At 45.2% G+C, this 27,903-nt stretch overlaps 1 protein-coding gene across 1 annotated transcript; it reads left to right on the top strand.

The window, feature by feature from the left end:
* The first annotated feature begins 1,294 nt into the window (after positions 1-1,294).
* On the top strand, positions 1,295-20,222 carry cdk20 (cyclin-dependent kinase 20). The gene is made up of 8 exons (XM_036989068.1): positions 1,295-1,612; positions 2,611-2,724; positions 3,116-3,304; positions 3,532-3,653; positions 6,217-6,279; positions 8,015-8,138; positions 18,327-18,482; positions 19,248-20,222. The coding sequence occupies exons 1-8, from the start codon at positions 1,538-1,540 to the stop codon at positions 19,434-19,436; spliced, it is 1,032 nt and encodes a 343-aa protein (XP_036844963.1). The 5' UTR covers positions 1,295-1,537; the 3' UTR covers positions 19,437-20,222.
* The last annotated feature ends 7,681 nt before the right edge of the window (positions 20,223-27,903 follow it).

Raw genomic sequence — 27,903 nt, 5'->3', positions numbered from 1 at the left:
GTATCCGATTCAGTAATAACTGTCACAAGGTTGCAATCTCTTGTGGACAGATGCGCTGGGTGTTTGAGATTACAAAGATTAGAGGAGGCTCTAATTACCTACCCATGAATGTGTACTCGTCAAAATCTCCACTCAATGGTGTTTCTCGCACTGGCCTCCAACTGGGTTACCTTGGTTTATAGAAACAGACCTCACTGACTGGGGGTCTACCATACGGGTGTCATCTCAGATTATAATAATAATTTAAAAAAATACTTATAATAAATATGTACTTGACCAATTATGACAACCTGAACCTCCTTGCCATCCAAATGAAAGGATAAACCCATAAGTACACCACAGAGTACAATGTAATTACTAGGTTAAGCTAGTTAAAATGAAGTGTACCTTGAGGGGTACTTAGTTGTAATTAATGTGTACTTATACAGTACATTACCCATCCTGACAACCTGGCGCTAATTTTAAAGCTTCTGGAAGCGCCATCCAAGCAAGAAAATAAACACACCGCAGACTACATGTAATTGTGAGCATGAGTACAATGTAATTAATAGGTGTTACACAGAATTTAGTTTACATAGAAATATGATTATTTTAACTAATGTATTTCTATGTAATGTATTTCTATGTCATGTATTTCTATGTTATTACTTATTACTCATTACCAAGTGAAAATATCTACAAAAAAAGATTAACTTGTACTTTAGTCAACTTTATTGCAACATGTAAAAAATACCTTATATTTCTCACAAAATAATATTTTTTATTCTTAATTAACTGATTTATTAATTATATTAAACAAAGATATAGGCCTAGTCAATAACATAAACCTGTAGCCTACAGCTTTGTGAGTAACTCGGAATGATCGGCTATGAAAAGCCAACTGACATTTTTACTCCTGAGGTGCTGACCTGTTGCACCCTCGACAACCACTGCGATTATTAGAATCTGACCCTGCTGGTCACCTATGAACTTTTGAACATCATGGCCATGTACTGCTGAGGGGAGAACGGCTCATAATAATGGCCAAAAAGGAAGCAAATGGAATAGCATCGGACACCTGTAATCCCATGTGTTTAATATATTTGATACCATTCCACTGAGTCCACTCACTCCAGTCATTACCACGAGCCCCGTCCTCCCTAATTAAGGTGCCACCAACCTCCTGTGCTGTACGTACAATGAAATCAGTTCAAGCAAATATTTTTTCCCATCAGGTAGAAGCTAGAACACTGATGCCGATACAACAGCGCCCCCTGTCTTCCGCAGCAGACCATTGCAGGCTGCCATTATGGTCACGTGATAACAACACTGTCGTCAATGTAAAAACCGTCACCTAGCATTTATTACTAGGGAGATAAAAACTATGCTCTACATTGATAGCTAGTTTACTGTATTACACGATGTATTAGATATACCAGACATTTGTAGATGTTCTTACTTACGTTTTTTTATTTATAAAAAACATTTGGTTGAAAAAGCCAGGCGTTTTAATCAACAAGAGAGTTTAGCTAACGTTAACCTTCTTCTGTAATTTACCATGGATCAGTATAGTATTTTAGGTAGAATAGGAGAAGGAGCCCACGGCATTGTTTTCAAAGCAAAACATATCGAGGTATGAATTCAAATCTGTTTATTTGACTCATTTACTCAGCTAGATAACTAACGTTAGATGTCTACTGTAGATAGTTAGCTCTTCTTTGGCTGGGTGGGTATAATTTGTGAAATATTCCCGAACAGGAATATATTTAAAAAAAAACATGTAAATAACTTTGTAAACATTAAGAGTAAGCTATGTGATGAGTTGATGCCTAGTTATTATAGTTATTACATGATACCCACCCTGTTTGGCAAGCAGACAGTCAAGTAATATAACATTTTCAAGCAGTGTCTTTACGGTATGCCATTTTCTGTTGTCATGTAGACTGGAGAGACTGTGGCTCTGAAGAAAGTATGCTCTTTTCTGTTGTCATTTAGACTGGAGAGACTGTGGCTCTGAAGAAAGTATGCTCTTTTCTGTTGTCATTTAGACTGGAGAGACTGTGGCTCTGAAGAAAGTATGCTCTTTTCTGTTGTCATTTAGACTGGAGAGACTGTGGCTCTGAAGAAAGTATGCTCTTTTCTGTTGTCATTTAGACTGGAGAGACTGTGGCTCTGAAGAAAGTATGCTCTTTTCTGTTGTCATTTAGACTGGAGAGACTGTGGCTCTGAAGAAAGTATGCTCTTTTCTGTTGTCATTTAGACTGGAGAGACTGTGGCTCTGAAGAAAGTATGCTCTTTTCTGTTGTCATTTAGACTGGAGAGACTGTGGCTCTGAAGAAAGTATGCTCTTTTCTGTTGTCATTTAGACTGGAGAGACTGTGGCTCTGAAAAAAGTATGCCCTTTTCTGTTGTCATTTAGACTGGAGAGACTGTGGCTCTGAAGAAAGTATGCTCTTTTCTGTTGTCATTTAGACTGGAGAGACTGTGGCTCTGAAGAAAGTATGCTCTTTTCTGTTGTCATTTAGACTGGAGAGACTGTGGCTCTGAAGAAAGTATGCCCTTTTCTGTTGTCATTTAGACTGGAGAGACTGTGGCTCTGAAAAAAGTATGCCCTTTTCTGTTGTCATTTAGACTGGAGAGACTGTGGCTCTGAAGAAAGTAGCTCTGAGAAAGTTGGAGGATGGGATCCCCAACCAAGCCCTCAGAGAGATCAAGGCTTTACAGGAGATTGAAGACAACCAATATGTGAGTTATCCCGAGCGGTCTTAGGCACTACATCTCAATGCAAGAGGCGTCACTACAGGCCCCGGTTCGAATCCAGGCTATATCACATCCGGCCGTGATTGGGAGTCCCATAGGGCGGCGCACAATTGGCCCAGCGTCATTCGGGTTTGGCCGGAGTAGGCCGTCATTATAAATAAGAATTTGTTCTTAACTGACTTGCCTAGATAAATAAAGGTTACATTAAAATATATATATATATAATTGATATAGCCTAACTCTCAGAATGTTTCCCAAGTTTATTTTGTAATTGCACTTGTACACCCCCTCTGACGGATAACAAGCCAGCGCTATCCGTGAGGTTGCACACGGCTACTCTTGAGAAACACGTTCCTTCCATCCCCATGTGTTGTAGGTGGTGAAGCTCAAGGACGTGTTTCCCCATGGTACAGGGTTCGTCTTGGTGTTTGAGTACATGCTCTCGGACCTCTCTGAGGTCATCAGGAACTCTCAGAGGCCTCTCACCGAGTCACATGTCAAAGGTTACATGATGATGCTGCTCAAAGGGGTTGCCTTCTGCCACGAGAACTCCATCATGCACAGAGTGAGACACACACACACACACACACACACACACACACACACACACAATGTCACTCACGTCCTTATAACACACACACACACACACACACACAATGTGACGTCACTCACGTCCTTATAACACACACACACACACACACACACACACACACACACATTCACACATTGTGTCTGCGTGGTTCCCTGGTTATAAGCTATATCATAAGGTGTTGTGTTTTTCTCTCTCTGCAGGATCTGAAACCAGCCAACCTGCTCATCAGCTCTACAGGTCATCTGAAGATAGCAGACTTTGGCCTGGCCAGACTTTTCAACAACGACGGAGAGCATCTCTACAGTCATCAGGTGGCCACCAGGTACCCTGCATACCAACACAAACCGGTTTGCCCCGTTCACTGCATACCAACACAAACCGGTTTGCCCCGTTCACTGCATACCAACACAAACCGGTTTGCCCCGTTCACTGCATACCAACACAAACCGGTTTGCCCCGTTCACTGCATACAGTGCCTTGCGAAAGTATTCGGCCCCCTTGAACTTTGCTACCTTTTGCCACATTTCAAGCTTCAAACATAAAGATATAAAACTGTATTTTTTTGTGAAGAATCAACAACAAGTGGGACACAATCATGAAGTGGAACGACATTTATTGGATATTTCAAACTTTTTTAACAAATCAAAAACTGAAAAATTGGGCGTGCAAAATTATTCAGCCCCTTTACTTTCAGTGCAGCAAACTCTCTCCAGAAGTTCAGTGAGGATCTCTGAATGATCCAATGTTGACCTAAATGACTAATGATGATAAATACAATCCACCTGTTTGTAATCAAGTCTCCGTATAAATGCACCTGCACTGTGATAGTCTCAGAGGTCTGTTAAAAGCGCAGAGAGCATCATGAAGAACAAGGAACACACCAGGCAGGTCCGAGATACTGTTGTGAAGAAGTTTAAAGCCGGATTTGGATAAAAAAAGATTTCCCAAGCTTTAAACATCCCAAGGAGCACTGTGCAAGCCATAATATTGAAATGGAAGGAGTATCAGACCACTGCAAATCTACCAAGACTTGGCCGTCCCTCTAAACTTTCAGCTCATACAAGGAGAAGACTGATAAGAGATGCAGCCAAGAGGCCCATGATCACTCTGGATGAACTGCAGAGATCTACAGCTGAGGTGGGAGACTCTGTCCATAGGACAACAATCAGTCGTATATTGCACAAATCTGGCCTTTATGGAAGAGTGGCAAGAAGAAAGCCATTTCTTAAAGATATCCATAAAAAGTGTCGTTTAAAGTTTGCCACAAGCCACCTGGGAGACACACCAAACATGTGGAAGAAGGTGCTCTGGTCAGATGAAACCAAAATTGAACTTTTTGGCAACAATGCAAAACGTTATGTTTGGCGTAAAAGCAACACAGCTGAACACACCATCCCCACTGTAAAACATGGTGGTGGCAGCATCATGGTTTGGGCCTGCTTTTCTTCAGCAGGGACAGGGAAGATGGTTAAAATTGATGGGAAGATGGATGGATCCAAATACAGGACCATTCTGGAAGAAAACCTGATGGAGTCTGCAAAAGACCTGAGACTGGGACGGAGATTTGTCTTCCAACAAGACAATGATCCAAAACATAAAGCAAAATCTACAATGGAATGGTTCAAAAATAAACATATCCAGGTGTTAGAATGGCCAAGTCAAAGTCCAGACCTGAATCCAATCGAGAATCTGTGGAAAGAACTGAAAACTGCTGTTCACAAATGCTCTCCATCCAACCTCACTGAGCTCGAGCTGTTTTGCAAGGAGGAATGGCAAATAATGTCAGTCTCTTGATGTGCAAAACTGATAGAGACATACCCCAAGCGACTTACAGCTGTAATCGCAGCAAAAGGTGGCGCTACAAAGTATTAAAACTTAAGGGGGCTGAATAATTTTGCACGCCCAATTTTTCAGTTTTTGATTTGTTAAAAAAGTTTGAAATATCCAATAAATGTCGTTCCACTTCATGATTGTGTCCCATTTGTTGTTGATTCTTCACAAAAAAATACAGTTTTATATCTTTATGTTTGAAGCCTGAAATGTGGCAAAAGGTCGCAAAGTTCAAGGGGGCCGAATACTTTCGCAAGGCACTGTACCAACACAAACCGGTTTGCCCCGTTCACTGCAGGCTTACACAAACCGGTTTGCCCCGTTCACTGCATACCAACACAAACCGGTTTGCCCCGTTCACTGCAGGCTTACACAAACCGGTTTGCCCCGTTCACTGCATACCAACACAAACCGGTTTGCCCCGTTCACTGCATACCAACACAAACCGGTTTGCCCCGTTCACTGCAGGCTTACACAAACCGGTTTGCCCCGTTCACTGCATACCAACACAAACCGGTTTGCCCCGTTCACTGCAGGCTTACACAAACCGGTTTGCCCCGTTCACTGCATACCAACACAAACCGGTTTGCCCCGTTCACTGCAGGCTTACACAAACCGGTTTGCCCCGTTCACTGCATACCAACACAAACCGGTTTGCCCCGTTCACTGCAGGCTTACACAAACCGGTTTGCCCCGTTCACTGCATACCAACACAAACCGGTTTGCCCCGTTCACTGCAGGCTTACATGGGGCTGTGATCCTTTTTTTCCAACTAATTGGACTTCTGACCAATAACATCAGTACTTTTCACATCGTCGTCTTTTTCACAGCTGATCTGATTGGTCAAAAATATTTAAAAAAATAGGTGAAAAAAAAAAAAAAAATCATAATTGGGCTGCCTGTGTAAACACGTCTCAGCAGAGGAAATCATTACTTACTTACGCCCCCGACGCCTCCCCTCCACCGCACTCTGTTCAGAGCAGTCTTCTCCAGCTCGTCCACCCCATGTGGGTATTAATAGGAGCCAATAGTGATCACGCTCTGTGTGTTTTCAGGTGGTATCGAGCACCAGAACTGCTCTATGGGGCAAGAAAATACGACGAAGGTGTAGATCTCTGGTAAGAGGATTCCGTTTCTCCTGTCGCTGATTGATTTAATTCATTACTTAATGAATCAATCAATCAATCAAACAGATTAATTGATTTGATGCTTTCATTTGATATCGAATCCTATAATAACAGGTCAGTGATAATGTGTAAAGAGGCAGCTCAGTAAATCAGCCATTTGTTATCTACTGTATACAACAGTATAGCAGATGGGAGTAATGATAAGGTGTTTCCTGTAGAGCAGATGGCAGTAATGATAAGGTGTTTCCTGTAGAGCAGATGGGAGTAATGATAAGGTGTTTCCTGTAGAGCAGATGGCAGTAATGATAAGGTGTTTCCTGTAGATCAGATGGCAGTAATGATAAGGTGTTTCCTGTAGAGCAGATGGCAGTAATGATAAGGTGTTTCCTGTAGAGCAGATGGCAGTAATGATAAGGTGTTTCCTGTAGAGCAGATGGCAGTAATGATAAGGTGTTTCCTGTAGAGCAGATGGCAGTAATGATAAGGTGTTTCCTGTAGAGCAGATGGCAGTAATGATAAGGTGTTTCCTGTAGAGCAGATGAGAGTAATGATAAGGTGTTTCCTGTAGAGCAGATGGCAGTAATGATAAGGTGTTTCCTGTAGAGCAGATGGCAGTAATGATAAGGTGTTTCCTGTAGATCAGATGGCAGTAATGATAAGGTGTTTCCTGTAGATCAGATGGCAGTAATGATAAGGTGTTTCCTGTAGAGCAGATGAGAGTAATGATAAGGTGTTTCCTGTAGAGCAGATGGCAGTAATGATAAGGTGTTTCCTGTAGAGCAGATGGCAGTAATGATAAGGTGTTTCCTGTAGATCAGATGGCAGTAATGATAAGGTGTTTCCTGTAGAGCAGATGGCAGTAATGATAAGGTGTTTCCTGTAGAGCAGATGGCAGTAATGATAAGGTGTTTCCTGTAGAGCAGATGGCAGTAATGATAAGGTGTTTCCTGTAGAGCAGATGGCAGTAATGATAAGGTGTTTCCTGTAGAGCAGATGGCAGTAATGATAAGTTTCTCCTGATGTATCTAACCCCAGTCTCTCCTGATGTGTCTAACCCCAGTCTCTACTGATGTATCTAACCCCAGTCTCTCCTGATGTGTCTAACCCCAGTCTATACTGATGTATCTAACCCCAGTCTCTGCTGATGTGTCTAACCCCAGTCTCTCCTGATGTGTCTAACCCCAGTCTCTCCTGATGTGTCTAACCCCAGTCTCTACTGATGTATCTAACCCCAGTCTCTGCTGATGTGTCTAACCCCAGTCTCTGCTGATGTATCTAACCCCAGTCTCTGCTGATGTATCTAACCCCAGTCTCTCCTGATGTATCTAACCCCAGTCTCTCCTGATGTATCTAACCCCAGTCTCTCCTGATGTATCTAACCCCAGTCTCTGCTGATGTATCTAACCCCAGTCTCTCCTGATGTATCTAACCCCAGTCTCTCCTGATGTATCTAACCCCAGTCTCTGCTGATGTATCTAACCCCAGTCTCTGCTGATGTATCTAACCCCAGTCTCTGCTGATGTATCTGACCCCAGTCTCTGCTGATGTATCTGACCCCAGTCTCTGCTGATGTATCTAACCCCAGTCTCTGCTGATATATCTAACCCCAGTCTCTGCTGATGTATCTAACCCCAGTCTCTACTGATGTATTTAACCCCAGTCTCTACTGATATATCTAACCCCAGTCTCTACTGATATATCTAACCCCAGTCTCTCCTGTCCACAGGGCAGTGGGATGTATCTTTGGGGAACTTCTGAATAACTCCCCTCTGTTCCCTGGAGAGAATGACATAGAACAGTTGTGCTGTGTTCTCCGAGTCCTGGGGACACCTAACCAGCGCATGTGGCCGGTGAGACTGCTCTCTGTCCATCTGTTCATCTGCTCTCTGTCCATCTGCTCTCTGTCCATCTGCTCTCTGTCCATCTGCTCTCTGTTCATCTGTCCATCTGCTCTCTGTCCATCTGCTCTCTGTCCATCTGCTCTCTGTCCATCTGTCCATCTGCTCTCTGTCCATCTGCTCTCTGTCCATCTGTCCATACACACAATTTGAGGGATATTCTACTGTATATTAGGTAGCAGGGGTGGAAAAAAGTACTCAATTGTCCTACTGTAGTAAAAGTAAAGATACCTTAGTAGAAAATGACTCAAGGAAAAGTGAAAGTCACTCAGTAAAATACTACTTGAGTAAAAATCTAAAAGTATTTGGTTTTAAATATACTTAAGTTTCAAAAGTACATGGAATTGCTCAAATATACTTAAGTATTCATAATTTCAAATTCCTTATATCATGCAAACCAGCCAGTACAATGTTTATTGAAAAAAAAAACAATATTTTGTTTTTATTAAATTTTTTACATTTACAGATAGCCAGGGGTACACTCCAGCACTCAGACATAATTTACAAACAAAGCTTAGTGAGTCCTCCAGATCAGAGACAGTAGGGATGAACAGGGATGTTCTCTGTTTAGTGAGTCCACCAGATCAGAGACAGTAGGGATGTTTAGTGAGTCCTCCAGATCAGAGGCAGTAGGGATGACCAGGGATGTTCTCTGTTTAGTGAGTCCTCCAGATCAGAGGCAGTAGGGATGAACAGGGATGTTCTCTGTTTAGTGAGTCCTCCAGATCAGAGGCAGTAGGGATGAACAGGGATGTTCTCTGTTTAGTGAGTCCTCCAGATCAGAGACAGTAGGGATGACCAGGGATGTTCTCTGTTTAGTGAGTCCTCCAGATCAGAGGCAGTAGGGATGAACAGGGATGTTCTCTGTTTAGTGAGTCCTCCAGATCAGAGGCAGTAGGGATGACCAGGGATGTTCTCTGTTTAGTGAGTCCTCCAGATCAGAGGCAGTAGGGATGACCAGGGATGTTCTCTGTTTAGTGAGTCCTCCAGATCAGAGGCAGTAGGGATGACCAGGGATGTTCTCTGTTTAGTGAGTCCTCCAGATCAGAGGCAGTAGGGATGACCAGGGATATTCTCTGTTTAGTGAGTCCTCCAGACCAGAGGCAGTAGGGATGACCAGGGATGTTCTCTGTTTAGTGAGTCCTCCAGATCAGAGGCAGTAGGGATGACCAGGGATGTTCTCTGTTTAGTGAGTCCTCCAAATCAGAGGCAGTAGAGATGACCAGGGATGTTCTCTGTTTAGTGAGTCCTCCAGATCAGAGGCAGTAGGGATGACCAGGGATGTTCTCTGTTTAGTGAGTCCATCAGATCAGAGGCAGTAGGGATGACCAGGGATGTTCTCTGTTTAGTGAGTCCTCCAGATCAGAGGCAGTAGGGATGACCAGGGATGTTCTCTGTTTAGTCAGTCCTCCAGATCAGAGGCAGTAGGGATGACCAGGGATGTTCTCTGTTTAGTGAGTCCTCCAGATCAGAGGCAGTAGGGATGACCAGGGATGTTCTCTGTTTAGTCAGTCCTCCAGATCAGAGGCAGTAGGGATGACCAGGGATGTTCTCTGTTTAGTGAGTCCTCCAGATCAGAGGCAGTAGGGATGACCAGGGATGTTCTCTGTTTAGTCAGTCCTCCAGATCAGAGGCAGTAGGGATGACCAGGGATGTTCTCTGTTTAGTGAGTCCTCCAGATCAGAGGCAGTAGGGATGACCAGGGATGTTCTCTGTTTAGTGAGTCCTCCAGATCAGAGACAGTAGAGATGTTTAGTGAGTCCTCCAGATCAGAGACAGTAGGGATGTTTAGTGAGTCCTCCAGATCAGAGACAGTAGGGATGTTTAGTGAGTCCTCCAGATCAGAGGCAGTAGGGATGACCAGGGATGTTCTCTGTTTAGTGAGTCCTCCAGATCAGAGGCAGTAGGGATGACCAGGGATGTTCTCTGTTTAGTGAGTCCACCAGATCAGAGGCAGTAGGGATGACCAGGGATGTTCTCTGTTTAGTGAGTCCTCCAGATCAGAGACAGTAGGGATGACCAGGGATGTTCTCTGTTTAGTGAGTCCTCCAGATCAGAGGCAGTAGGGATGACCAGGGATGTTCTCTGTTTAGTGAGTCCTCCAAATCAGAGGCAGTAGAGATGACCAGGGATGTTCTCTGTTTAGTGAGTCCTCCAGATCAGAGGCAGTAGGGATGACCAGGGATGTTCTCTGTTTTGTGAGTCCATCAGATCAGAGGCAGTAGGGATGACCAGGGATGTTCTCTGTTTAGTCAGTCCTCCAGATCAGAGGCAGTAGGGATGACCAGGGATGTTCTCTGTTTAGTGAGTCCTACAGATCAGAGGCAGTAGGGATGACCAGGGATGTTCTCTGTTTAGTGAGTCCTCCAGATCAGAGGCAGTAGGGATGACCAGGGATGTTCTCTGTTTAGTGAGTCCTCCAGATCAGAGGCAGTAGGGATGACCAGGGATGTTCTCTGTTTAGTCAGTCCTCCAGATCAGAGGCAGTAGGGATGACCAGGGATGTTCTCTGTTTAGTGAGTCCTCCAGATCAGAGGCAGTAGGGATGACCAGGGATGTTCTCTGTTTAGTCAGTCCTCCAGATCAGAGGCAGTAGGGATGACCAGGGATGTTCTCTGTTTAGTGAGTCCTCCAGATCAGAGGCAGTAGGGATGACCAGGGATGTTCTCTGTTTAGTCAGTCCTCCAGATCAGAGGCAGTAGGGATGACCAGGGATGTTCTCTGTTTAGTGAGTCCTCCAGATCAGAGGCAGTAGGGATGACCAGGGATGTTCTCTGTTTAGTGAGTCCTCCAGATCAGAGACAGTAGAGATGTTTAGTGAGTCCTCCAGATCAGAGACAGTAGGGATGTTTAGTGAGTCCTCCAGATCAGAGACAGTAGGGATGTTTAGTGAGTCCTCCAGATCAGAGACAGTAGGGATGTTTAGTGAGTCCTCCAGATCAGAGGCAGTAGGGATGACCAGGGATGTTCTCTGTTTAGTGAGTCCTCCAGATCAGAGGCAGTAGAGATGACCAGGGATGTTCTCTGTTTAGTGAGTCCACCAGATCAGAGGCAGTAGGGATGACCAGGGATGTTCTCTGTTTAGTGAGTCCTCCAGATCAGAGACAGTAGGGATGACCAGGGATGTTCTCTGTTTAGTGAGTCCTCCAGATCAGAGGCAGTAGGGATGACCAGGGATGTTCTCTGTTTAGTGAGTCCACCAGATCAGAGGCAGTAGGGATGACCAGGGATGTTCTCTGTTTAGTGAGTCCTCCAGATCAGAGACAGTAGGGATGACCAGGGATGTTCTCTGTTTAGTGAGTCCTCCAGATCAGAGGCAGTAGGGATGACCAGGGATGTTCTCTGTTTAGTGAGTCCATCAGATCAGAGGCAGTAGGGATGACCAGGGATGTTCTCTGTTTAGTCAGTCCTCCAGATCAGAGGCAGTAGGGATGACCAGGGATGTTCTCTGTTTAGTGAGTCCTACAGATCAGAGGCAGTAGGGATGACCAGGGATGTTCTCTGTTTAGTGAGTCCTCCAGATCAGAGGCAGTAGGGATGACCAGGGATGTTCTCTGTTTAGTGAGTCCTCCAGATCAGAGGCAGTAGGGATGACCAGGGATGTTCTCTGTTTAGTCAGTCCTCCAGATCAGAGGCAGTAGGGATGACCAGGGATGTTCTCTGTTTAGTGAGTCCTCCAGATCAGAGGCAGTAGGGATGACCAGGGATGTTCTCTGTTTAGTCAGTCCTCCAGATCAGAGGCAGTAGGGATGACCAGGGATGTTCTCTGTTTAGTGAGTCCTCCAGATCAGAGGCAGTAGGGATGACCAGGGATGTTCTCTGTTTAGTCAGTCCTCCAGATCAGAGGCAGTAGGGATGACCAGGGATGTTCTCTGTTTAGTGAGTCCTCCAGATCAGAGGCAGTAGGGATGACCAGGGATGTTCTCTGTTTAGTGAGTCCTCCAGATCAGAGACAGTAGAGATGTTTAGTGAGTCCTCCAGATCAGAGACAGTAGGGATGTTTAGTGAGTCCTCCAGATCAGAGACAGTAGGGATGTTTAGTGAGTCCTCCAGATCAGAGACAGTAGGGATGTTTAGTGAGTCCTCCAGATCAGAGGCAGTAGGGATGACCAGGGATGTTCTCTGTTTAGTGAGTCCTCCAGATCAGAGGCAGTAGGGATGACCAGGGATGTTCTCTGTTTAGTGAGTCCTACAGATCAGAGGCAGTAGGGATGACCAGGGATGTTCTCTGTTTAGTGAGTCCTCCAGATCAGAGACAGTAGGGATGACCAGGGATGTTCTCTGTTTAGTGAGTCCTCCAGATCAGAGGCAGTAGGGATGACCAGGGATGTTCTCTGTTTAGTCAGTCCTCCAGATCAGAGGCAGTAGGGATGACCAGGGATGTTCTCTGTTTAGTGAGTCCTCCAGATCAGAGGCAGTAGGGATGACCAGGGATGTTCTCTGTTTAGTCAGTCCTCCAGATCAGAGGCAGTAGGGATGACCAGGGATGTTCTCTGTTTAGTGAGTCCTCCAGATCAGAGACAGTAGAGATGTTTAGTGAGTCCTCCAGATCAGAGACAGTAGGGATGTTTAGTGAGTCCTCCAGATCAGAGACAGTAGGGATGTTTAGTGAGTCCTCCAGATCAGAGACAGTAGGGATGTTTAGTGAGTCCTCCAGATCAGAGGCAGTAGGGATGACCAGGGATGTTCTCTGTTTAGTGAGTCCTCCAGATCAGAGGCAGTAGGGATGACCAGGGATGTTCTCTGTTTAGTGAGTCCATCAGATCAGAGGCAGTAGGGATGACCAGGGATGTTCTCTGTTTAGTCAGTCCTCCAGATCAGAGGCAGTAGGGATGACCAGGGATGTTCTCTGTTTAGTGAGTCCTACAGATCAGAGGCAGTAGGGATGACCAGGGATGTTCTCTGTTTAGTGAGTCCTCCAGATCAGAGGCAGTAGGGATGACCAGGGATGTTCTCTGTTTAGTGAGTCCTCCAGATCAGAGGCAGTAGGGATGACCAGGGATGTTCTCTGTTTAGTCAGTCCTCCAGATCAGAGGCAGTAGGGATGACCAGGGATGTTCTCTGTTTAGTGAGTCCTCCAGATCAGAGGCAGTAGGGATGACCAGGGATGTTCTCTGTTTAGTCAGTCCTCCAGATCAGAGGCAGTAGGGATGACCAGGGATGTTCTCTGTTTAGTGAGTCCTCCAGATCAGAGGCAGTAGGGATGACCAGGGATGTTCTCTGTTTAGTCAGTCCTCCAGATCAGAGGCAGTAGGGATGACCAGGGATGTTCTCTGTTTAGTGAGTCCTCCAGATCAGAGGCAGTAGGGATGACCAGGGATGTTCTCTGTTTAGTGAGTCCTCCAGATCAGAGACAGTAGAGATGTTTAGTGAGTCCTCCAGATCAGAGACAGTAGGGATGTTTAGTGAGTCCTCCAGATCAGAGACAGTAGGGATGTTTAGTGAGTCCTCCAGATCAGAGACAGTAGGGATGTTTAGTGAGTCCTCCAGATCAGAGGCAGTAGGGATGACCAGGGATGTTCTCTGTTTAGTGAGTCCTCCAGATCAGAGGCAGTAGGGATGACCAGGGATGTTCTCTGTTTAGTGAGTCCACCAGATCAGAGGCAGTAGGGATGACCAGGGATGTTCTCTGTTTAGTGAGTCCTCCAGATCAGAGACAGTAGGGATGACCAGGGATGTTCTCTGTTTAGTGAGTCCACCAGATCAGAGGCAGTAGAGATGACCAGGGATGTTCTCTGTTTAGTGAGTCCTCCAGATCAGAGGCAGTAGGGATGACCAGGGATGTTCTCTGTTTAGTGAGTCCTCCAGATCAGAGGCAGTAGTGATGACCAGGGATGTTCTCTGTTTAGTCAGTCCTCCAGATCAGAGGCAGTAGGGATGACCAGGGATGTTCTCTGTTTAGTGAGTCCTCCAGATCAGAGGCAGTAGGGATGACCAGGGATGTTCTCTGTTTAGTGAGTCCTCCAGATCAGAGGCAGTAGGGATGACCAGGGATGTTCTCTGTTTAGTGAGTCCTCCAGATCAGAGGCAGTAGTGATGACCAGGGGTTTTCTCTTTAAGCGGGTGAATTAGACAGTTTTCCTGTCCTGCTAAGCATCCAAAATGTAACAAGTACTTTTGGGTGTCGGGGAAAATGTATTTGAGTAGAAAGTACATTCTTTTTTTTAGGAATGTAGTGAAGTAAAAGTTGTGAAATATAAATAGTAAAGTACAGATACCCCCAAAAAACAACTTAGGTAATAAATACTTATTTTCCACCATAATTTGCAAATAAATTCATTAAAAATCCTACAATGTGATCTTCTGAATTTTTTTCCCTCATTTTGTCTGTCATAGTTGAAGTGTACCTATGATGAAAATTACAGGCCTCTCTCATCTTTTTAAGTGGGAGAACTTGCACAATTGGTGGCTGACTAAATACCTTTTTGCCCCACTGTATATACCTTTGATGGTAAGAAATGTCTTTGTTGTCTGAATTACAGCTGTACAGACACCCTTTGGGAAGAATTAAACTTGGGAAGAATTAAACTTGGGAAGAATTAAACTTGGTTAAGCTTCTCTAGTGTCCGTGAGTTTTTTACTCTGGAAAAATTAGAACCTGACACTAGTCAAAGCTTTCCTTAAGTTTGGGTCAGTCACAGTGGTCAGGTATTCTGCTACTGTGTACTCTCTGTTTAGGGTCAGTCACAGTGGACAGGTATTCTGCTACTGTGTACTCTCTGTTTAGGGTCAGTCACAGTGGTCAGGTATTCTGCTACTGTGTCCTCTCTGTTTAGGGTCAGTCACAGTGGTCAGGTATTCTGCCACTGTGTCCTCTCTGTTTAGGGTCAGTCACAGTGGTCAGGTATTCTGCCACTGTGTACTCTCTGTTTAGGGTCAGTCACAGTGGTCAGGTATTCTGCTACTGTGTACTCTCTGTTTAGGTTCAGTCACCGTGGTCAGGTATTCTGCTACTGTGTACTCTCTGTTTAGGGTCAGTCACAGTGGTCAGGTATTCTGCCACTGTGTACTCTCTGTTTAGGGTCAGTCACAGTGGTCAGGTATTCTGCCACTGTGTACTCTCTGTTTAGGGTCAGTCACAGTGGTCAGGTATTCTGCCACTGTGTACTCTCTGTTTAGGGTCAGTCACAGTGGTCAGGTATTCTGCCACTGTGTACTCTCTGTTTAGGGCCAGTCACAGTGGTCAGGTATTCTGCCACTGTGTACTCTCTGTTTAGGGTCAGTCACAGTGGTCAGGTATTCTGCCACTGTGTACTCTCTGTTTAGGGTCAGTCACAGTGGTCAGGTATTCTGCTACTGTGTACTCTCTGTTTAGGGCCAGTCACAGTGGTCAGGTATTCTGCTACTGTGTCCTCTCTGTTTAGGGCCAGTCACAGTGGTCAGGTATTCTGCTACTGTGTACTCTCTGTTTAGGGCCAGTCACAGTGGTCAGGTATTCTGCCACTGTGTACTCTCTGTTTAGGGTCAGTCACAGTGGTCAGGTATTCTGCTACTGTGTCCTCTCTGTTTAGGGTCAGTCACAGTGGTCAGGTATTCTGCCACTGTGTACTCTCTGTTTAGGGTCAGTCACAGTGGTCAGGTATTCTGCTACTGTGTCCTCTCTGTTTAGGGCCAGTCACAGTGGTCAGGTATTCTGCTACTGTGTACTCTCTGTTTAGGGTCAGTCACAGTGGTCAGGTATTCTGCTACTGTGTACTCTCTGTTTAGGGCCAAATAGCATTGTTTGCTCTTTCCAATGTGTCAAGTAATTATATTTTTTGTTTTCTCATGATTTGGTTGGGTTCTAATTGTGTTGGTGTCCTGGGGCTCTGTGGGGTCTGTCTGTGTTGTGAACAGAGCCCCAGGTTGCTTAGGGGACTCTTCTCCAGGTTCATCTCTCTGTAGGTGATGGCTTTGTTATGGAAGGTTTGGGAATCACTTCCTTTTAGGTGGTTGTAGAATTGAAAGTATTTTCTGGATTTTGATGATTAGCGGGTATCGGCCTAATTCTGCTCTGCATGCATTATTTGGTGTTTTACTTTGTACACAGAGGAATTCTGCATGCAGAGTCTCAATGTGGTGTTTGTCCCATTTTGTGAAGTCTTGGTTGGTGAGCGGACCCCAAACCTCACAACCATAAAGGGCAATGGGCTCTATGACTGATTCAAGTATTTTTAGCCAGATCCTAATTGGTATGTTGAATTTATGTTCCTTTTGATGGCGTAGAATGCCCTTCTTGCCTTGTCTCTCAGATCATTCATAGCTTTAAAAAAAAAAAAAATATATATATATATATATATATATATATATATATATATATATATATATATATTTATTTTTTTCACAAGTAGAGATACTCTGGTGCAAAGGAGCAAAAAAATAAATAACAGTATGGGGATGAGATAGTTGGATGGGCTATTTACAAGATGGGCTATGTACAGGTGCAGTTTTCTGTGAGCTGCTCTGACAGCTGGTGCTTAAAGTTAGTGAGAGAGATATGCGTCTCCAGCTGCAGTGATTTTTGCAATTTGTTCCAGCCGAGAACTGGAAGGAAAGATGACCAAAGGAGGAACTGGCTTTGGGGGTGACCAGTGAAATATATCAGTGGAGCACGTGCTACTGGTGGGTGTTGCTATGGTGACCAGTGAGCTGAGATGAGGCGGGGCTTTACCTAGCAAAGACTTATAGATGACCTGGAGCCAGTGGGTCTGGCGACGACTATGTAGCGAGGGCCAGCCAACGAGAGCATACAGGTCCCAGTGGTGGGTAGTATATGGGGTTTTGGTGACAAAACGGATGGCACTGTGATAGACTACATGCAGTTTGCTGAGTAGTGGTTGGAGGCTATTTTGTAAATGACATCGCCGAAGTCGAGGATCGGTAGGACAGTCAGTTTTACGAGGGTATGTTTGGCAGCATGAGTGAAGGAGGCTTTGTTGCGAAATAGGAAGCCGATTCTTGATTTAATTTTGGATTGGAAATGCTTAATGTGAGTCTGGAAGGAGAGTTTACAGTCTAACCAGACACCTAGGTATTTGTAGTTGTCCACATATTTTAAAATTTCTCATGGGTAGGTGTCGTCTGCGTAGAGGTGGATCAGAGAATCACCAGCAGCAAGAGTGACATCATTGATGTATACAGAGAAAAGAGTCGGCCTGAGAATTGAACCCTGTGGCACCCCAATAGAGACTGCCAGAGGTCCGGACAACAGGCACTCCGATTTGACACACTGAACTCTGTCTGAGAAGTAGTCGGTGAACCAGGCGAAGCAATCATTTGAGAAACCAAGGCTGTGAGTCTGCCAATAAGAATGTTGTGATTGACAGAGTTGAAAGCCTTGGCCCAGGTCAATGAAGACGGCTGCACAGTATTGTCTTTTATCGATAGCGGTTATGATATCGTTTAGGACCTTGAGCGTGGCTGAGGTTCACCCATAACCAGCTCTGAAACCAGATTGCATAGCGGAGAAGGTATGGTGGGATTCAAAATGGTCGGTAATCTGTTTGTTGGCTTTCGAAGACCTTAGAAAGACAGGGTAGGATAGATATAGGTCTGTAGCAGTTTGGGTCTAGAGTGTCTCCCCCTTTGAAGAGGTGGGAGACAATTTTGGTGATCTCAGACGAGTGGAAGTTTGTGGAAATTACCTGTGGCGCTGATGTTTAGGCCGAGGTATGTATAGTTTTTTGTGTGCTCTAGGGCAACGGTGTCTAAATGGAATTTATATTTGTGGTCCTGGCGACTGGACCTTTTTTGGAACACCATTATTTTTGTCTTACTGTGATTTACTGTCAGGGCCCAGGTCTGACAGAATCTGTGCAGAAGATCTACGTGCTGCTGTAGGACCTCCTTGGTTGGTGACAGGAGCACCAGATCATCAGCAAACAGTAGACATTTGACTTCAGATTCTAGTAGGGTGAGGCCGGGTGCTCCTGACTGTTCTAGTGCCTTTGCCAATTTGTGTCTCTCTCTCTGTCTGTCTGTCTCTGTCTTTCTCTGTCTCTCTGGCTCTCTGTCTCTCTCTCTGTCTCTCCCTCTCTCTCTGTCTCTCTGTCTCTGTCTTTCTCTGTCTCTGTCTCTCTCTGGCTCTCTGTCTCTCTCTGTCTCTCTCTGTCTCTCTCTCTCTCTCTGTCTCGCTCTGTCTCTCTCTCTCTCTCTCTGCAGGAGATCACAGAGCTGCCTGACTACAATAAGATCACTTTTAAGGAGAACCCTGCCATCCCTCTTGAGGAGATAGTACCTGATACCTCACCTCAGGCTGTGGACCTGCTCAACAAGTTCCTGGTCTACCCCTCTAAACAGAGGATCAGCGCCAGACAGGTCAGAAACGGTTCTAGAATAACAGAATAGAACCTCTGAACTGTTCTAGAATAACAGAATAGAACCTCTGAACGGTTCTAGAATAACAATAGAAACTCTGAACGGTTCTAGAATAACAGAATAGAACCTCTGAACGGTTCTAGAATAACAGAATAGAACCTCTGAACGGTTCTAGAATAACAGAATAGAACCTCTGAACGGTTCTAGAATGACAGAATAGAACCTCTGAACGGTTCTAGAATAACAGAATAGAACCTCTGAACGGTTCTAGAATAACACAATAGAACCTCTGAACGGTTCTAGAATAACAGAATAGAACCTCTGAACGGTTCTAGAATAACAGAATAGAACCTCTGAACGGTTCTAGAATAACAGAATAGAACCTCTGAACGGTTATAGAATAACAGAATAGAACCTCTGAACGGTTCTAGAATAACAGAATAGAACCTCTAATAAGCTGTATAGAAGGGAAGCTTTTTGTTTGCATTGATTGATAAGAACACCTATGCTTCAAACTGGTTATCGTCCTCAACTGTCTGCCAGCCCATTATGGTAGTTGAAAGACAAGATGAGAGCCTGGTCCCAGACCTGTTTGTGTTGTCTTGCCAAACTCCTGTAGTCCATGTCTAGTGCCACAGATCTGGGACGGCCAGGCTAGGAATGAGAGGTTGAAACAGAAGTTCAGTTTGTCTCACACCCACCTCTCTCTCTCAACTCTCTTTCTCTCTCTGTCGGTCTCTCTCTCTGTCTGTCTCTCTCTCTCAGGCCCTGCTCCATCCCTATTTGTTCTCTGAGCCGCTGCCGGCCCACCACTCGGAGCTGCCTATCCCCCAGCACGGAGGGAAACATTCCCGTCAGCGACTCCAGCCTCCTGTAGAATTCTCTGTAGATCTGCCCCTCTCAGAGAGCCTGGTGGACCCTGCTTTGGTCCAGGGACATGCCTGGTGTCTATGATTGACTGGCCCCCAATGCTTTTCATAGCCTGGTTGAGAGTAGCACTTAGGCTGGTTTAATCAGGTTTTTATGTTTGACTGTCAGAGCCTGGTGGACCCTGCACGGGTACACGGTGTGTATGACAGTTCTTCATGTTCATCCCAGGCTGCTTAAACCAGGGTGTATTCACTAAGAAAACCAACCGGGACCAAACGGAACCAAACGGAACCAAACGGGACCAAACAGAACCAAACGGGACCAAACGGGACCAAACGGAACCAAACGGAACCAAACGGAATTTGTCCAATAGAAAACACTTGTTCTCGTTGCAAATCGTTTTCCATTGCAAAACTGTTTTTGCAACGGTGTGCGACTAATGAATACATCCCAGAATGTAGCCTGGTGGATCCTGCTCTGGTCTAAGGACACGCCTATGACCCACTGTTCTTCCTCGTTTTGAGTCATCCATCCTAGCCTAGAGTCCAGATCTGTTTGTGCTGTCTTGCCATTTCCATTTGCTGTCATTGTTATGGAAGTTGGGAGTTGGCAAGACAGCACAAACAGATCAGGAACTCAGGCTATGTTAACTGCACCATAGAATATTGATATTGGTATGTAGATAATGCCATAATGTCATTTTCTTAATTTGTGCGTTTGTTGTTCTGCAGGTTTCAGTTGTGTGTGTGTGTGTGTGTGTGTGTGTGTGTGTGTGACAGTATGGACAGCCTTGCTGACTCATGGTGCACATTGTCGTAGCGTTGACTGTCATTAAATATGCAGACTATACATTGTCAAATCAATTCTCTGTGTGTCATTTAATTACGCGATTAAACTAATCATGTAACTTTAATTAACTAGGAAGTCGGGGCACCACGGAAAAATGTTTAAAGAGTTTCTATTTTCTGAATGAACTTCAGATATTTTCACATCTTATCGATTACAGTCACTTATTTATCACCCCATCAGTCATATTCTGAATGTCACAAACTCTTGGATGTCTGCATGAACCCTCTCATAGATCATGAATCATAAATTGGCTTCATTATTTATTTACTAACTTAATCAATCACAGAGTTACAGAAACACACACACACACACACAGTAGGTACATCGGTTACTGACACGATAGAAAAGTCCCTAGTGGACTAAACCGACATGACGGCTTGGTAGACAAAGGAAAGGGGTGGGGACAGTTCAAGAGCGGGAAACTCGAGAGGATTCACTGTAATACAGTTGATAACTACCGTCATGAAATGCTAAAACTTTTAACACGAACAACCGATCATTCGAAAATAAATTTGAAACGTACATATTTACGAGTGTATGCCTTTGTTGTCCCTCTCTGCGATCGCCGGTCCGTCTGCTGGATAATAGTTCATCAGAGAGTCTCTGGTTTCGTTCCCCAGAAGTGGTTGTACTTGTTGTAATGGATACTTCAGAGTACCATTCGGAAATGTTCTTAGGTCGGATGCGTTTACCAGACTAAAGTCTTTAAACAGCTGCAGCCTGAATGATTGTGCCACTCATCCTCCATTTTGGTGCAGTATAGTGTGCCTCTTAGCCTCCATTTTGGTGCAGTACAGTGTGCCTCTTAGCCTCCATTTCGGTGCAGTACAGTGTGCCTCTTAGCCTCCATTTTGGTGCAGTACAGTGTGCCTCTTAGCCTCCATTTTGGTGCAGTACAGTGTGCCTCTTAGCCTCCATTTTGGTGCAGTATAGTGTGCCACTCATCCTACATTTTGGTGCAGTATAGTGTGCCACTCATCCTCCATTTTGGCCTGCAGTATAGTGTGCCACTCATCCTCCATTTTGGCCTGCAGTATAGTGTGCCACTCATCCTACATTTTGGTGCAGTACAGTGTGCCACTCATCCTCCATTTTGGTGCAGTATAGTGTGCCACTCATCCTACATTTTGGTGCAGTATAGTGTGCCACTCATCCTCCATTTTGGCCTGCAGTATAGTGTGCCACTCATCCTCCATTTTGGTGCAGTACAGTGTGCCATTCATCCTCCATTGTGGCCTGCAGTATAGTGTGCCACTCATCCTACATTTTGGTGCAGTATAGTGTGCCACTCATCCTCCATTTTGGCCTGCAGTATAGTGTGCCACTCATCCTCCATTTTGGTGCAGTACAGTGTGCCACTCATCCTCCATTTTGGTGCAGTACAGTGTGCCACTCATCCTCCATTTTGGCCTGCAGTATAGTGTGCCACTCATCCTACATTTTGGTGCAGTATAGTGTGCCACTCATCCTCCATTTTGGTGCAGTACAGTGTGCCACTCATCCTCCATTTTGGCCTGCAGTATAGTGTGCCACTCATCCTACATTTTGGTGCAGTATAGTGTGCCACTCATCCTCCATTTTGGCCTGCAGTATAGTGTGCCACTCATCCTCCATTTTGGTGCAGTACAGTGTGCCATTCATCCTCCATTTTGGTGCAGTATAGTGTGCCACTCATCCTACATTTTGGTGCAGTATAGTGTGCCACTCATCCTCCATTTTGGCCTGCAGTATAGTGTGCCACTCATCCTCCATTTTGGTGCAGTACAGTGTGCCACTCATCCTCCATTTTGGTGCAGTACAGTGTGCCACTCATCCTCCATTTTGGCCTGCAGTATAGTGTGCCACTCATCCTACATTTTGGTGCAGTATAGTGTGCCACTCATCCTCCATTTTGGTGCAGTATAGTGTGCCACTCATCCTCCATTTTGGTGCAGTATAGTGTGCCACTCATCCTCCATTTTGGTGCAGTATAGTGTGCCACTCATCCTCCATTTTGGCCTGCAGTACAGTGTGCCACTCATCCTCCATTTTGGTGCAGTACAGTGTGCCACTCATCCTCCATTTTGGTGCAGTATAGTGTGCCACTCATTATCCATTTTGGCCTGCAGTATAGTGTGCCACTCATCCTCCATTTTGGTGCAGTACAGTGTGCCACTCATCCTCCATTTTGGTGCAGTACAGTGTGCCACTCAACCTACATTTTGGTGCAGTATAGTGTGCCACTCATCCTCCATTTTGGCCTGCAGTATAGTGTGCCACTCATCCTCCATTTTGGTGCAGTACAGTGTGCCACTCATCCTCCATTTTGGTGCAGTATAGTGTGCCACTCATCCTACATTTTGGTGCAGTATAGTGTGCCACTCATCCTCCATTTTGGCCTGCAGTATAGTGTGCCACTCATCCTCCATTTTGGTGCAGTACAGTGTGCCATTCATCCTCCATTTTGGCCTGCAGTATAGTGTGCCACTCATCCTACATTTTGGTGCAGTATAGTGTGCCACTCATCCTCCATTTTGGCCTGCAGTATAGTGTGCCACTCATCCTCCATTTTGGTGCAGTACAGTGTGCCATTCATCCTCCATTTTGGTGCAGTATAGTGTGCCACTCATCCTACATTTTGGTGCAGTATAGTGTGCCACTCATCCTCCATTTTGGCCTGCAGTATAGTGTGCCACTCATCCTACATTTTGGTGCAGTACAGTGTGCCACTCATCCTCCATTTTGGTGCAGTACAGTGTGCCACTCATCCTCCATTTTGGCCTGCAGTATAGTGTGCCACTCATCCTACATTTTGGTGCAGTATAGTGTGCCACTCATCCTCCATTTTGGCCTGCAGTACAGTGTGCCACTCATCCTCCATTTTGGTGCAGTATAGTGTGCCACTCATCCTCCATTTTGGTGCAGTATAGTGTGCCACTCATCCTCCATTTTGGTGCAGTATAGTATGCCACTCATCCTCCATTTTGGCCTGCAGTACAGTGTGCCACTCATCCTCCATTTTGGTGCAGTACAGTGTGCCACTAATCCTCCATTTTGGTGCAGTATAGTGTGCCACTCATTATCCATTTTGGCCTGCAGTATAGTGTGCCACTCATCCTCCATTTTGGTGCAGTATAGTGTGCCACTCATCCTACATTTTGGTGCAGTATAGTGTGCCACTCATCCTACATTTTGGTGCAGTACAGTGTGCCACTCATCCTCCATTTTGGCCTGCAGTACAGTGTGCAACTCATCCTCCATTTTGGCCTGCAGTACAGTGTGCCACTCAGCCAGCCTGGCTTTGCTATGAAGGAAACACTGCTGATGTCTCTCTACAACGTGCAAAGGCAGCCATCTTGGTCTGGCCTCGGTGCTATTTACAGAACTATACTGGTTATCGTTCATCAAACCATTGTAACCACTTTCACATTTAGCTATTTTGACAATGAGACTTTAGCCTCATAATGGATATTGTTGCACTGTAGTATGCAAAGAAACATGCTTCTAGAAACGTGGCCTCTAAATACATTTATTTATTTTATTTTATTTATCCGTTATTTTACCAGGTAAGTTGACTGAGAACACGTTCTCATTTGCAGCAACGACCTGGGGAATAGTTACAGGGGAGAGGAGGAAGGGTATGAATGAGCCAATTGTAAACTGGGGATTATTAGGTGACCGTGATGGTTTGAGGGCCAGATTGGGAATTTAGCCAGGACACCAGGGGTTAACACCCCTACTCTTACGATAAGTGCCATGGGATCTTTAATGACCTCAGAGAGTCAGGACACCAGGGTTAACACGCCCTACTCTTACGATAAGTGCCATGGGATCTTTAATGACCTCAGAGAGTCAGGACACCCGTTTAACATCCCATCCGAAAGACGGCACCCTACACAGGGCAATGTCCCCAATCACTGCCCTCGATGTGATTGATACAGGTTGATTAAACTGCTCTGAAGTACTTTGCAATGTTTTATCCTATAGAATGATTGTTAAATTGGGATCCAACTCATTTTCAAATGTTGCTATTGGGTCAGTCACAGTGGTCAGGTATTCTGCTACTGTGTACCCTCTGTTTAGGGTCACTACAGACCCTGTAATGTTGCTATTGGGTCAGTCACAGTGGTCAGGCATTCTGCTACTGTGTACCCTCTGTTTAGGGTCACTACAGACCCTGTAATGTTGCTATTGGGTCAGTCACAGTGGTCAGGCATTCTGCTACTGTGTACCCTCTGTTTAGGGTCACTACAGACCCTGTAATGTTGCTATTGGGTCAGTCACAGTGGTCAGGCATTCTGCTACTGTGTACCCTCTGTTTAGGGTCACTACAGACCCTGTAATGTTGCTATTGGCGCAGCAAGCAAACGGAATCGATGGATTTGACTTCCGCTTTACGTCCCCGATGGGTTGGCAAATCAATTTATAAATTGTAAATTACAAATAAATTATAAACAGTAATTTATAGAGCATAAAAGTAACGTAAACAGGTGTAAGTGTAACAAACTATAGGCTACGTAGCCTAACTATAGAACCTTTGTGAGCATCCACAGTAGAGGAACGTTTGTCGATCTATACACCTGCCAATCAACTGATTAAGGCCTCCTAGGCTACTGCACTCTGCCTATTCAGTTATTTGTCATCGGGACTGCAAATAATAGGCTACTTCAATGTACACGTAGGCCTAATGTAAAATAATATAGTAACTCGTATTTAAATGTAGCAATTCAACAACAAACGCTGTTAGCCTGCTCATCTTTTTTATTTATTCCTAGTGGTGCAGCGGGTCTAAGACACTGCATCTCAGTGCTACAGGCGTCACTACAGACCCTGGTTCGATTCCAAGCTGTGTCACAACCGGCCGTGGTTGGGAGTCCCATAGAGCAGCGCACAGGTTTTGCGGGGGTAGGCCGTCATTGTAAAATAAGAATTTGTTGTTATCTGAAACGCCTAGTTAAATAAAATATATTTTACAGCATGTCAATGTAACGGATGTGAAACGGCTAGCTTAGTTAGCGGTGGTTCTGGTGTAACGGATGTGAAATGGCTAGCTTAGTTAGCGGTGGTGCTGGTGTAACGGATGTGAAACGGCTAGCTTAGTTAGCGGTGGTTCGCGCTAAATAGCGTTTCAATCGGTGACGTCACTTGCTCTGAGACCTTGAAGTAGTAGTTCCCCTTGCTCTGCAAGGGCCGTGGCTTTTGTGGAGCGATGGGTAACGATGCTTCGTGGGTGGCTGTTGTTGATGTGTGCAGAGGGTCCCTGGTTCACGGGGGGACGGGGACGGTCTAAAGTTACACCGCCTCCCGGGTATGGGCGAGGGGACGATCTAAAGTTACACCGCCTCCCGGGTATGGGCGAGGGGACGGTCTAAAGTTATACTGATACATCTACATTGCCTCGTTGCTTAAGTGGTTTGCAAGTCATTTATATTTTTTTCTAATGGTTGTCAATTCCTTTGGATATTATTTTTCACTGTGCTCATCTCTCTTTCTGTCCAGTGCAACTATTTACAATGCATCAGTGCAACAATGCTATATCACCTGCCATAAGTGATCACACCAATGCACTTTCTCTCCTCAAACTTTTTCCGACAGTTAATTTGGCTTATGCTGGTAGGCCTGTTTTACATGCAGTGATTAGCAAGAGCAAGCCTTGTTCTTTCCCTGAATAGGCTTATAGGTCTGGTGTAAAGATTTTCAAAATAAATGTCCTACAGCTTTTGTAGCTTTTCAAGGGATTTCACAAGAAGAATGGTTACACTAAAATCAGGCGAGTCGTTTTGTTTTCAGCAGTTTTCTCGTTGCGGTAATGACTTTTAAAGTGGATGGACATGTTATTTTAGTTCAAGTTCAACCCCTCCCACCCATAAACCTCACTCCTGGCCACCTTATTCTAATTTCTCTGGAAGCTAAATAAACAGTTGGTCGGTCACTACACGTTGGTTAAAAATCACCTGTATAGTTCCAGCCCCGTACTCTCACTATAGAAAAGCCACATCTCTCTGTGTGATTGACCTGTATAGTTCCAGCCCCGTACTCTCACTATAGAAAAGCCACATCTCTCTGTGTGATTGACCTGTATAGTTCCAGCCCCGTACTCTCACTATAGAAAAGCCACATCTCTCTGTGTGATTGACCTGTATAGTTCCAGCCCCGTACTCTCACTATAGAAAAGCCACATCTCTCTGTGTGAGTGACCTGTATAGTTCCAGCCCCGTACTCTCACTATAGAAAAGCAACATCTCTCTGTGTGAGTGACCTGTATAGTTCCAGCCCCGTACTCTCACTATAGAAAAGCCACATCTCTCTGTGTGATTGAGCTGTATAGTTCCAGCCCCGTACTCTCGCTATAGAAAAGCCACATCTCTCTGTGTGATTGACCTGTATAGTTCCAGCCCCGTACTCTCGCTATACAAAAGCCTGGCTGTTTAACAGTCTGATGGCCTTGAGATAGAAGCTGTTTTTCAGTCTCTCGGTCCCAGCTTTGATGCACCTGTACTGACCTCGCCTTCTGGATGATAGCGGGGTGAACAGGCAGTGGCTCGGGTGGTTGGTGTCCTTGATGATCTTTATGGCCTTCCTGTGACATCGGGTGGTGTAGATGTCCTGGAGGGCAGGTAGTTTGCCCCCGGTGATGCGTTGTGCAGACCTCACTACCCTCTGGAGAGCCTTACGGTTGTGGGCGGAGCAGTTGCCGTACCAGGCGGTGATACAGGGCTCAGAACGCACCCTTGTGGGGCCCCAGTGTTGAGGATCAGCGGGGTGGAGATGTTGTTGCCTACCCTCACCACCTGGGGGTGGCCCGTCAGGAAGTCCAGTACCCAGTTGCACAGGGCGGGGTCGAGACCCAGGGTCTCGAGCTTGATGACGAGCTTGGAGGGCACTATGGTGTTAAATGCCGAGCTGTAGTCGACGAACAGCATTCTCACATAGGTATTCCTCTTGTCCAGATGGGTTAGGGCAGTGTGCAGTGTGGTTGAGATTGCATCGTCTGTGGACCTATTTGGGCGGTAAGCAAATTGGAGTGGGTCTAGGGTGTCAGGTAGGGTGGAGGTGATATGGTCCTTGACTAGTCTCTCAAAGCACTTCATGATGACGGAAGTTTCAGCCCCGTACTCTCACTATAGAAAATAAATGTCCTACAGCTTTTGTAGCTTAAGAAGAAAAGGGAGCTGTGTTATAGTCAGTGTATCAGTATATCTCATAGGTGGCTGGTTGATACCGTTCCATTCACTCCATTCCAGTCATTACTATGAGCCGTCTTTCCCCTCCGCAGCCTCCTGTTGTGTACAGGGCTCCTGAGTGGCGCTGCGGCGGTCTAAAGGCACTGCATCTCAGTGCAAGAGGCGCCACTACAGTCCCTGGTTCGAATCCAGGCTGTTTCACATCCGGCCGTGATTGGGAGTCCCATAGGGGCGGCGCACAATTGGCCCGGCGTCGTCCAGGTTTGGCTCGGGGCGGAGGCCGTCATTGTAAATAAGAATTTGTTCTTAACTGACTTTCCTAGTTAAATAAAATGAATAAATATATCCAAGACACATAGTATTAAAAAAAAAATCATTATACTATATCCTATGAACAAATCATCAAGTTCTACTATTAGCACTAAATAAACTTCAGTTTAAAAATAAAATTAAAAACAAAAATTAAAAATAAATACGGCTGCTAGAATCCTGACTAGAACCAAAAAATGTGATCATATTACTCTGGTGCTAGCCTCTCT

The sequence above is a fragment of the Oncorhynchus mykiss genome, chromosome 9 (assembly GCF_013265735.2).
Source record: "Oncorhynchus mykiss isolate Arlee chromosome 9, USDA_OmykA_1.1, whole genome shotgun sequence".
Lineage (NCBI taxonomy): Eukaryota > Metazoa > Chordata > Actinopteri > Salmoniformes > Salmonidae > Oncorhynchus > Oncorhynchus mykiss.
The sequence above is the reverse complement of the archived record's forward strand: the minus strand, read 5'-3'. Positions and strand labels throughout refer to the sequence as shown.

Bases quoted from the DNA above. Each gene is read 5' to 3' on its own strand.
- cdk20 (XM_036989068.1), top strand. From the start codon at position 1,538: ATGGATCAGTATAGTATTTTAGGTAGAATAGGAGAAGGAGCCCACGGC. The intron at 3,654-6,216 runs GTACCCTGCATA...GTGTGTTTTCAG, and splicing joins AGTCATCAGGTGGCCACCAG to GTGGTATCGAGCACCAGAAC. The intron at 6,280-8,014 runs GTAAGAGGATTC...TCCTGTCCACAG, and splicing joins GACGAAGGTGTAGATCTCTG to GGCAGTGGGATGTATCTTTG.